Source organism: Tubulanus polymorphus, chromosome 1 (assembly GCF_964204645.1).
Source record: "Tubulanus polymorphus chromosome 1, tnTubPoly1.2, whole genome shotgun sequence".
Classification (NCBI taxonomy): Eukaryota; Metazoa; Nemertea; class Palaeonemertea; order Tubulaniformes; family Tubulanidae; genus Tubulanus; species Tubulanus polymorphus.
Window position 1 is genome coordinate 25,171,326 of NC_134025.1, and position 12,390 is coordinate 25,183,715.

Below are 12,390 nucleotides of genomic sequence, written 5' to 3' on the forward strand. Positions count from 1 at the left end.
TTGGTTACCACGTGAGTTTTTAAAACACGGTTTGAACCAATAATCAAATGACGAGAAACATTAGTTGAGTTTCTCAGATGGATTTCGTAGATAAGGTGCTATTTAAGATAATTGGCCCCGAATAATTTATAATCTATTAGACCTGCGTGCTTGTGAAATATCATTCCTCCGAGTTAATTCAATCGACATCAAACGGACATATTTCAAACTAAAATTTCAACCCATTCAGCGCAATTCAACCCCACTTGGACACGTGCTAATGTGTGACACGGGAACTACTACGCCGTACGTGAACAAGTGTTAATTTGCCCTGGTCCTGTCTCTTTTGTTTGTGGAGAGTGCGAAATCAGCATCGAGTGTCTCTTGCAGTTCAACATAACTCCCCTCATGATTGTGTTAACACGATGATCCGAAATCTCGCTGAGATTGTGAAGACACGAAAATCACAATACCGCTCGTGTGTGACAACTACGTTACATCTACACACACGGGAAAACAGTTCATATTACACATCCGCATCTCCATCTCTTCGAATCGTTTTTTATAGATATTTTGGGGCATATAGAGAATCCCAAACCGATATAAAGAGAAAGATCGAGTCCGAAAAGCTTCCTAAAAGCTAATGATTTATTGACTGACTCCATCTTTCTCGTTGTATCAGTGTGGGATTATCTATACATCGTCACAACACGGACGTAGTGTTTCACCAACTGTTATATGTTGGGATAGCCTACTTATCGTATATTTTCTAATGATTATACTTTTCCTTTGATTTCAATGTCAAAATTTAGAAGCCTTCCTTCGATCATGGAATTTATAACGAAGCTTTATAGTCCATGGCTCGATCAATGAGGGTTTGTGAAACGTCGCTGAGGTTTTCGAAGTGTACCGGGCTATTGCTCCAAAATATAGTACCGTATCTTTGAACATGTATTTGTTTGCCCTGGTCTTGACCAGCGGCGAGTTTAAGATTTAAAACGTGATGAAGTCAGACTTGAAGTGTTGCGTCAACAACCAAAGCGAAATGCCCTTTTATATTTTACTGACTTTTTTATGGCCTGTGAAATGAATACGCTTTTAATGACCAATAATGTCTAACCACGCGCATGCAACAGGCGTGGTTGCTAAGGACGTATTTTACGTCATTGTTTTCGGAACAGGTCACCTAAATCAAATTCCAGCCGTAATTAATGGCTTCTTTTTGACGTAATGGCGATTGCGTCTACATTAGTTCGCTATTCCCAAGACCCGATACCGCCCAACATGTAATTCAAACTCATGAAGATGATAATCATCGACAAAATCCTTTGTTGCCTTCGTTAACATATTCTTATGCTGCGTTAAGCTATAAATAATAGCGGTGAAATTTATGAAAGGGATTTCTCCCGATTCTGACCCAAAAAGGCCATGTCTATATTGAAAGTATTGTTGTGTAACCAAGCTTTTCATGGTGTCTTTAAGCGTCGCTCTTTGAGTAAGCATCCAGAAAAAAATCCTTATCTCTATTTATCGAAGGCTTTGAATAGATTTCAAAAACGTTTTAAAACGTAATGTATGTCATCAGAGGGTTAGGTCAGGCACGATGCTTGTTGTGATTGGCTAGCGACACGCGTCGCGCTCGCGACCTCTTGACAACACAACAATGTCGTTCTTGTGCGACGAAGAATGCCAAAAAACAAGACATCAGACCACCAAACAAAAGATAGCAATACTTCCAAACGTACTCAAAGAGCGACGGCTCATAGACAACAAGTTGGAATTGTTCCAGCAACACATTAGCACATCGGAGCAGGAGCACCGAACACGTAAATAAGTTCGGTCGAACGGCATCCGCTCAGTTAATTTGATTCTGTCAACTGGTGTGGTGACCAAATGTCGTAAGTTGCAGTATGCAAGCCGCAGATATACTGAGCATTACGTTGTCTCAATTGGCAACAAATCCGAGGCGCATGCAACACAATGCACCGGCTCAGTATTACCCGTATCACTCGTACGGTACTGGTGAATTCCCGGGATTCAACGAAAGAAGCGACGCTGCTTTTACGCTGGGATCACCAGTCGGTGGTTCATCAGCCGGCACGACCCCGACGTCGACGCCTTTATCTTCCGATTCGAAAAGATACAAGAAAGTGAGAAATAAGGAATTACTACGCTGTAAACGTCGTCTCGATTTCAATAATAATTCCGGTCGGTCGGTGCCGACTAAGCCACTGACACCGGCCGTGCAGCGCAGGAATGAAAGAGAACGCAACCGAGTAAGATTGATTAACATGACATTCGCCACGCTCAGACAACATTTACCAGGATCGAGTAACAACGGTTCTTCATCACCAGCAACCGTCAACAACGGCGGCGGCGGTCACAATCTACAAAGGAAACAAAAAATGAGCAAGGTTGACACTCTGAAATCGGCAATAGATTATATCAAGTACATGCAAGAGCTTCTCGACGAAAATGACGCAGTTGACGCAGCGTTTCGTGCAGGAACAGTAGTTCCGGTCCAGACGACGGCATACCAGCGGCCAGCGATGTTACCATTGTCGCCGACATCGATGTCCGTCAGTTCACCTGGGTCCGAATCTGCGTCGGATACTGATAACTTCTTGGCGGACGAAGATGACCTATTGGACTTCTCGAGCTGGTTCAATTGAAATCTAAAAGGTAAGCAGATAAGTCAAACATCAGTTCGACTGTTCACAAGGTTACGTATGATAACCTTAAAACTGTGTATTCACTAATAATTCAGCATTTTGAACTTCGAATGAATTTCTGTATTTCTAAAAGTACTTCTCAACAAAACAAATTGTTTACAGTTCGATGAGTAACACTTCGCCTAAGTTCTTATGTCACGGGCACAAAGGGCGTCTTTTTGAAAATAATATATTGTCTAATGCCACGCGTTTTACGTACGTACATCTTTTGAAATCGCTCCGTTTAGAATGAAAAGAACCTGTTATATGGCGATGATATTCATCACGCGTGACAAAAATAGACAAATGAAAATATTACTCGAATGAGAGTCACAAAAGATAATTCTCAATCGTGGAAATTACTTTAACTTATTTTGTTTATGTAGGCGACATTTTCGAATGAAACTTATATTGGATGATATTTCCTTAATAGAAATAAAAATATTTTTTCAGAACAACCGATAGAAGAATAAGGACAATCAACAATTTGAGAGAAACATCCGACAGCGCCATCTAGTGTATATATTGACCAGCTAATGATCTATCAACAACCTCTCCGGCAATAAGTTCTATTCATATTTTTCACTTTATCGATTTATATCATTTTATATCTTTATACCGTATCTATTATGTATGATATTCCACCTAAGTATTTCTAAGATATTTTTATACAGTGGTCGAAGTGTCCAAACTAACGGACGAAACGTCTGATTTGTATTTATAACAGTATATCGATTGCATTTAAATATAATATTTTGCTCTAGTAGGAATGATAGTATTTGCAAGTTTTGATAAACTTTTTTTTCATTTGTTCAAGATTTTATTGTTATATATAGAAAGTGTAGTGCTTTCATGAGCCATTAGATGTTTTGTATTCTTTTTGTAAAAAAAATGTACGAGGTGATTAATAGATATATTTATCTGCACGCGTTTAGCTAGCGACTTTTGTAATTTATCTGATTAAGTATTGATGAAATGAATAAATGATTTGAAAATAGATTTAAGAGTTTGTTTTATCTGCATTGCTTATTGATGTCAACTGATGACTCGCGCGCAATCCCAGGCCGTAACGACTGTATGACAGCGTCGATACCTACCCTCTGCTCAGGCCAGGCAGGCGCGTGAGCTCCCTAGTTGGTCAATCCAGCCTTCGTTTTAGAGTCCATGGTCGATCTCTCTTTAGTTGAAATTGCAAAAGAAGCAAAAGGATACGATAATAAGACTCGTCACGGTAATGGAGATTTTGTAAAACTGTTTATATTACTCCTTTGATTCCACTCACCCACTGTTTGAATAGGGTCTATTGATGTTTTCTATCATCTTCCGGGAATGATTGCTCCAAACAAATGAGATATATGCGAGTTCTGGTAATTGATTCTGCAAGCTTTTTGTGTACCCGTATAAACATCATTAAGACCAATATTCACGATATGTTAGATTATTGTCCAAATCTCCGGCGTAGAGGCGTAAAAGGCATACTTAAATGATCTTCAACATCACTAGGAATACACCAATTATGTATTTTAGTTCCATATAACGCATAAAATGGTGATCTTTCCGATTCAGAAAGGTTTCTAAAGGCAAAGCGGTTTCTCATATCGTACCCAATCCCGGCCAAACTGAAGGATAAATATTGGTTGGACCTTGGAGTAATCGGACTGAATCAGGGGATAAGTCACCTCACAGTAGATCCCACGGCTTGACGAACAGTTTGTTTTGGGTTTACTTGGTTCTAACATTTGAAAAAAGAGATCCTTACATTCCAAGGATAGAACCAAAATAAACGTGAAATGCACCTCAACCAGCATCGTACGAATTAGACACATTATTTCACCCGCGATGCATGGTCTAACAGGTTTCCGTCATTTGCTGCCGCCTTTTGATTACTCTCATTATCGACTATTATTATTGACTATTATATATTTCATCAGGTCTATCAATGATCTATAAAAGATAGTTGATACATCACCGTTAGCCAAGTGGCTCACAGTGGATATTTCATCATCAGGCCTGCTAATTAGATATTCCCATTCTATTACATATATAGATATGGGCTAGACATTATATTTGCCCCCACAAAAATATGGATTGCAGGAAGTTATTCAACATTTTGAGTCTATAAAGTGTGTGTTTGTGTATCACGTTACTCGTATCCGGCCGCATCATTCGAAATTTCCATGATCGATATTTCTGTCCCGTTCTCCCCATCGTTTGTTGTGTCATTCAGGTAAAAACTCTTGAAAAATGCCTCTACAAAATAATGGCCGCCCTGTCTCGTTTTAGCGAGGCTTATGCATTTACATAGACGGTCGCTATTATATTCGGAAACCTATTTTGGGCACTAATAAAAACCACTTCTTGATTTATGAATGGAGTTTATTTGTCGTTCGTGAAAGCCACGCGCGATGCTTGCGAATGGGAACTGTTCGCGTGATTGGCATGGCGGTACGCGTTCTGGGTGTGGTTTAGGTGACGACGGGCCTATCGTGAGACCGCCAGCGCGTGTGTCATTCGCGGGGAATACGATTTTCGTGAAATCGTGTCAAGTCTAGTTTCCGAATTTCGGGTCAGTTGACGGATGCGCTCTGAGTTTTTAACTAGCATCAGTGGTAACTAAAATGGATCGGTTGCAAGCTAGCGTCGCTTTAACTCCAGATCGACATTTAAATCTATTAGAATCCGTGTCACCAACGTTGTCAACGTCATCAAAATCTTCAAAAAAGTCACTGAAAGAAAACAACGAGCCAGATTTATTAAGATGTAAAAGGCGAATTGATTTTCCACAAACCGCGGTCAAAAGGGCGGCCGTCGCACGAAGAAACGAGCGAGAAAGAAACCGCGTGAAACTGGTCAACTTAGGCTTCGCAACTTTAAGAGATCACGTGCCACAAGCAGGGAAAAATAAGAAAATGAGCAAAGTAGAAACTCTTCGATCTGCCGTGGACTATATCAAATATCTTAGAGATATATTGACTGACCAACACGACGGTGTAAAGGGACTTGCAGCGAAACCCGGTAAAGACATTTCGCCTCCTCACTCAGTAGAAAGTTTGCCATCGCCGGGGTATGCTTCTGATTCGTCATTCGATCACCAGGTCACATCGCCAGAAGATGACGAGTTACTGGATTTTGCCAGCTGGTTTCAATGATTATAGTATTGGTAAGTATTGCAGTAATCTATACTGATCTAGTTCATGCTTCGGGATATGTTTAGCGGGGAATGGTCGATGCTGCGAGGTGCGAATATCAGAAATGATCATGTTTTGGTGGATATATCTAGAAAAATTCTAGAAAACAGTCGAACTGTCCTGTTGAAATAAGATTGCTCTTTTGGGGCCGGAAATTGGTGTATTGACATTTACCAGTCAGCCGTTAACGGTCAATCTTAGGCGTAATTAGCGTAATTCATTAAGCAACAATGCATATTGTTTTCAGTAAGACATTAAAACTTACAAATTGCCTTCAGGGATCTTGGCACATCTTGCCTGGGCAAGAGATAACATCTCGCCACCGGAAATGACAGCGCCCACTGATGAAGGGCCTGCACGCGATTTAGCGGGTGGATAATGACCCATCTGAGGTAACACACTTATGACAGATGGCTGTCCTAGTGAGTTCACTTTATAATGACCGCTAGGACTTTGAATTATTTGCAACGATGTGGAAGGGCTCAACATGTTGCTCGAGCCCAACTGTTAGATATTTCCGCATTCTTGTCGTCGCAATTAACGACTTCATTGTAAATTGCTTTCCGTCAATGGTAAATAACTATTCTGTCTGTATTGAAACAACTATTGTGCAACCGGGGTGCCCGCCGGTCGGGCTTGTGGTCTCAAATTACTTTTCAACTGTGAAAATACAACGTTGGGAAACTTGTTTGCAGAACTTGATCTCGTGTTTTTGCTCTCGGTTATAGATTTGGCTACGAATCCTCATGTTGTAAAGGATGTACAATGTATAAACGAGGTCAATGTTCTTCTATCATAATAGGAGATCATGGGAAAACGATGAATACAACCGATTTTTTCGCATAGCCGCAAGGCTCTGGCCCGAGACACGTATGGTACTCTTATATAGACCTGCTAATTTTCGATATATCACGATCCATACAGATGATATTTCTCATCACATTTATTATATGATATTCATTTTGATACAAGGCTATTATGAATGTATTGTTCTCTGTCGTAACTAGTCTAATTTCGATGTTCTGTAATCCTTCGCCAAAAGCGTGCATACATAATTAAACATAAATAAGTACATCATATAGGTTTCAATAACATATAGAATTGCGCATGTCGCCCTTAGCATGCCGTCGTTAAATAGGCAAATACCATCACAGATGCCCTATTGAGTCCTCACGGAAATTCGAGTGTTAGGCCATGTTGGTCACCATCTGTTACCCCGGTACGCGTCCTTACTTCCGCAAACATATCGCCTATAATTCCGATAGCTGTCGACTTCTCGGTATTAGTTTTATTACGACGATGAAAAAAAGTTTCCAAAAACGATTTATCTTTTCCATTGAAAATATGTATATACATCATATATATCTACGCGGAATTGCATTTTTCTAGTAAAACACTACATGCGTAGAAAGGAATTATTGGTCGCGACACTTAAAAGATAGGGAAAAAACTAAATAAGTTTCCTTCCGTTTCATGCGGTGATATTACAACACTCCATCGCGAGAGTTGTAGACATGGTGCCATGAAGCATCATGCGCAAACAGAATGAGGTCACGCAGGGTCAGCTCTTCATGCACGACACTTACGCAGTTTACGACGGAAATTTTAAAGGAAACATTCATACTCGTCCCCGGGGAACAATGCGCCGTGCTCGGTTCATTCACGAAAAAGACTCAACCGAATTTCTTAACCTCGAAGCCGCCGAAATTAGGTCGAACCAGCGCCCGAAAAAAACGCGTAATGGCACTAGACTCGGGAATTCCATGCGCGCGCAATATGAATGAAAAAATAAGGATGAATGGTCAGAAAATCGTTGAATGAATTGTGGAAATTGCAGAAGTCGAGTCTTAAAGACAATTTCAGAATCACATAAGCTACGTATGAAAATTATAATCGAATTAAAATTTACTATCGGGTAACGGATCATTTATCGCCATTCAGTAAACTATTATCACTATCCAATTATCTCCGTCACATCATTATCACCCGCGAAGTCCCTAAATCCGCCGGCCCGAAAATACATGCATTCTCACAGATCCAATTTCCACGCACAAAACCCGTTAATCTCTTCGTATAGGTATCGAAGAATTAGCGGAATAGTTTATGCGCTAGTTCATTGATATCCACGCTCAATATTTCTATAGACGCTTCCTATTTGACCGTTCGACCATTATATATACTAAGCTATAGCTATTTTTATGTATAGATGATGATAAAGGGTCATATGGCATTATTTTATGCTAAAATTGAACTCGGTCCTCGCGGCAGTCTCAAAGAGTATACCCAGAGTGCCCTTATAGTAGACGCTACATTAATCTTTTTTGCTCATAGTTTTTTTAGCCCACTATTGTTTACACGACCGGGCGTATTTCCATTTTGTGAGGAGACTGGTTCTCTATACCTCATTCATCAAGTTAAATTTAGACCTATACATGTGTATAAGTACAATAGCCGCGGATGCACACGGAAGTCTATAGATGTCGATTTTTTAAAAGATGCTCAAATTTTTTCTTTGCAGAATCCGAAACCTATTGTAGAAATGTGATCTTGGGACGGTCTTCGTGACCCGGCAACGATCGGATTCGCGTGATGGGATGACGCTTTGCCGCTGGGATGCCCTATCGAGTTTATGAAATGACCAAGATAAATGTTCCCACCGACCATATACTGTGATATTTTTAATAGACTGTACACGTTTAGTGATCGTGTATAAAAAGAGAAGACAATGAATATTATTACTGTGCTATATGTTCTGCCTTATACATACAGACTCTAAGTTATATGTCTTTCCTCTTGCACACTTTGTATATATGATAATATATATTTTGTACATTTATATATGATGATTTCTGTGAATGAAATTATCCGATTATGATTAGGATATTACGAATTAACAAAACCTGTATTTGTTTCGATTCTACTTAATATAAGAAGAATTAATAGGCGAACGTTGCCGAATTTCATTATGATGGCGAACCTTTGATTGTGTAAGTTATTGCAGTGTCTTCCTCATTTTTATATAGTTTGAACTATACTACGTAGTTATTCTTAATTACGCATTAATAAACATGGATAATCTAACTAAATAATGTAAATTATATATTATATACTGAAAAATTAGTTGGCTTGTTTAGCGAAATAAAATCTGTTGGTATCGGATAGAGGTATCTGGTTTTGATTTCATGGATTTGGGCAGACTTTCAGTGACTTCCTTGCGTGCTTTAAGCCCCAGTGCTCTACCATGGACTCTAAAACTCCAACTCTCTTCGTTTAAGAGTCCATGGTTCTTAAGAAGAGTTGATTCTCTATAAAATGGAATCAGAATCTGAGTGGTTTTAGTCTATTCCATAAGGACCCATAAGCTTAATCCTTGGAGTAATCAGTCTGATTACTGAAGCTTAATCAAAATTGTATATTCTTCTAAAACAACTCTTTAATACGTTGTTAAAAATGATGCCAAAAAATATGATGTATATTTGACGATGGTTTTGTATAAGCATAACTGTTTCAAAAAATCAGAATATACGATCCAGTCAGCCGTGCGGGACACAGTGTGGAATGGAAAGGACCGTGATTCGATAAACAGAGATCGCAATGACCAAATATTATCATATAGATCGGATATTCTATATTCTTGATACCAAAAAAGTAACCGGTATATAAAATCGAGGACCATTGTTTACAATGGCGTGTTTCTTTATCGTAGCGAAAATTCACCGCGGTCAAGAATATGTAATACATTGAATCAAGTAGCACTCGTTTGACGGTGTATACTCTAGTCGAGTGATGGACTCCTTTTTAGGAGGTTACCCGGTACAGGTAACGCCGAGGCTTTCAAGTATAATAGTTCTACATCCACAATCCATCGTAAATAACGAATAGAGACAGAAAGTATCGTATTGCGGTTTCACCTTCTTTATGACATCGTCATAGACGCAATTTCCCAAGATTATTTCGCAGGAGGGGTATTCAACCCGTAATAACACGTAAACCGTTCTCACCAACAGCTTCTGCGAAGATTCTTTCAAGTTTTCAAAGGTGGGCGTCGCCTTTTTGTCGAAGTGCGCAGTATATTTAATATATTGTAGTCGACGAAAAAATGCCAGTCATATCAAACGTGGAATCTGCAATTGCCTGGTTTAACGTACTGAATAGACTGACGCGTGCCAAACCCAAATTCAATAGAAAATAGTATAAAACACGACTCGTGCTCTCGCGGTCCGGTCCAGGGTCAACAAGATTTGCTTTATTGTCTTCAACAAAACACTGTCATCAAATAAGGTTTAAAAATTTTTCTCACGAGTTTTTCCAGAAATCGTATTCGGGTGTTCTCGGCCGTCTTCGCTCGTGAGACCGAAGACGTTTGAGCGGTGAACCGCTAAGATTTTATTTTCTCGTTTTCTTTAAATCGGGTTCCGCAATGTTTGGGAAAAATTACGGCTCTACAAATGCGTGAAGGCGAATGGTTTGATTTACCATGCAACCATGCAACCATGCAACCATGCTTTTTAACTTTTTTATAAAATGCACATAAACGCACAAGTTAGTAGTTGTAAGGATTCAAATACCTTCTCACATCATATGACGCTTTCTGGGGAAAATAGTTCCAAAGTGAGCAATTTGGCAAATCTTAAGGTATTAAGAACAATCGTTTAATCGTTATTTATGTCACGCACGCAAGCATAGAAGATTTATGTCAGAAATAACTGAATTAACCAACAGATTTTTCAAATCTTGCGCAATATTGGACAACCCATTATACGACGTCGAGCGCCTATCAAAGCGTTTCAGCCTGCAGCGAAATCAAAATCCGCCCGGGACAAGGTTTTAAAGACAAAAATGGAATCCCGTGAAACACAATACAAGGGACGTAGATCGTAAGATTGGAAAATGCCCCACAATCTCAAGGGTTTTAATCGTGTTACCCAAAAATCTCAGTAGTCCACTCACACCTGCACTACGTGCACAATATTCAACAAGTTTGAAAGCTTTCAATCCCGCGCACGCCGGTTTAAAATTACCAAATATGATAGGAATTTCTTTTCATCTACAATGGATGACGTTCCCCTTCGACTGCCTTGGGATCTTCTCGCATGAATTGAACGCGCCTTGTGAAGAAGGTGAACTATTTCAAATAATAATTGCTCACGTAAATCTAGTTTGAACAGTTTCGGTTACCGGCACTGAATTTTGTTTCAGTACCGTTTTTTTCATTCAATTAGACAATACGGCATTAGACAAGACTGCAACCGTGCGATCGACCATGCAGTTTCAATTAAAAGCAAAATATCGTTGCGATAACAAATACGCACGATCTTTATAAGTTCCGTATCGTTTTTATGTGTATGGAATCAAATCGGATATATATTCTTCCGGTGCCACGTAGGCCTACTCTTTGAGAAGATTTGCTCGGACCGGGTGGGTATTCATCAACTGGTGAATGGTGGCCATTAACGTCTAAGTTCAATGGTTATGAAGCCACTCAATGCCGATCGAATTCATCTAAATCCGCAGGATTATTTTCTTAGTCAAATTATCACCGGTACTCACAGATAATAGACAATTCGAACTAGAACGGGTAATTTGCTTTAGGCAACCGACATGTTTCTCCCGCCTCTAAGTCGAGTGACCATCGGAAACCCCAAATTACATAATCATTCTCAAATTTAGGAACACTCAAGAAACAGTTTATTGAGAGACCTAATGGACTTATTCAATTTCATATGTCCTGGTAGTTTCAGATGTAGGTAAGACAGAATAGACCTGAGCCAATTCGCTGTGCAGTAAGACAATTGGCTCGGAGGTCCATTGAGAGGATCTATCTCATCAGAGGGATTGCCGGCCGGAGGTAGGGTGTACAAGGCCAACAATTTTGTGACAGTAGAAAAAGTTTGAAGATTTCTGCAGCTTCGTACGTGTCTAGGGCATCGAACCTGTTACGGAACCATTGCCATGATTTTTCTTCTAAGTCGAAACTCAAAATTTCGAGTGTATTACTCGAAATGTCGACTTAATAGACGTGCTTAGTCGAAATAACGACTTCGAAAAAAGAAACATACTTATGCTCAAGTTCAAGTTCAGAAAAGAGTGTGTAATATCTACAATTAACCTACAAGATTGAAAAAAATGAACTTAGACTAAAATGTAGGTTACTAAGATGCTAAGAAGAAACTGAATTGGTAATAAATTTACATTGTTATGATGTAAGACCGCATCAAATCACCGATCAAATCATTATCAGCGGCAACTCGCCAGTGTGTTGGTTTTAAAGAAATGCGACATGCCAAAATTGTCAGAGTCGGGGATGTAGCTCAGTGGTAGAGCGCTCGCTTCGCATGCGAGAGGCCCCGGGTTCGAGCCCCGGCATCTCCACATTTTTTTGAGATTATTTTTCCACAAATTTTGTTGTTTTATGTACGTTCAGTTCTGTTGATAATAATACGTATATCGACAATTAGGGCGCTCTTTTTAAAATTGATCAAGCCGTCAATGGACGATTGCGGACTGGCAGT

The 12,390-nt window shown here is 39.6% G+C and overlaps 2 protein-coding genes and 1 non-coding gene across 3 annotated transcripts; all 3 read left to right on the forward strand.

Annotated features, from left to right (window-relative positions):
• The first annotated feature begins 1,889 nt into the window (after window positions 1–1,889).
• On the forward strand, window positions 1,890–3,200 carry LOC141914455 (achaete-scute homolog 1a-like). The gene is made up of 2 exons (XM_074805700.1): window positions 1,890–2,661; window positions 3,144–3,200. The coding sequence occupies exon 1, from the start codon at window positions 1,890–1,892 to the stop codon at window positions 2,649–2,651; it is 762 nt and encodes a 253-aa protein (XP_074661801.1). The 3' UTR covers window positions 2,652–2,661; window positions 3,144–3,200.
• A 2,108-nt stretch (window positions 3,201–5,308) lies between these two features.
• Window positions 5,309–5,839, forward strand: LOC141914540 (achaete-scute homolog 1a-like). The gene has a single exon (XM_074805798.1). The coding sequence runs from the start codon at window positions 5,309–5,311 to the stop codon at window positions 5,837–5,839; it is 531 nt and encodes a 176-aa protein (XP_074661899.1).
• A 6,339-nt stretch (window positions 5,840–12,178) lies between these two features.
• On the forward strand, window positions 12,179–12,250 carry Trnaa-cgc (transfer RNA alanine (anticodon CGC)). The gene has a single exon. It is a non-coding gene; the product is annotated as a tRNA-Ala (tRNA).
• The last annotated feature ends 140 nt before the right edge of the window (window positions 12,251–12,390 follow it).

What these genes read in the sequence shown, in the direction of transcription:
- LOC141914455 (XM_074805700.1), top strand. Translation starts at nt 1,890, where the DNA reads ATGCAAGCCGCAGATATACTGAGCATTACGTTGTCTCAATTGGCAACA.
- LOC141914540 (XM_074805798.1), top strand. Translation starts at nt 5,309, where the DNA reads ATGGATCGGTTGCAAGCTAGCGTCGCTTTAACTCCAGATCGACATTTA.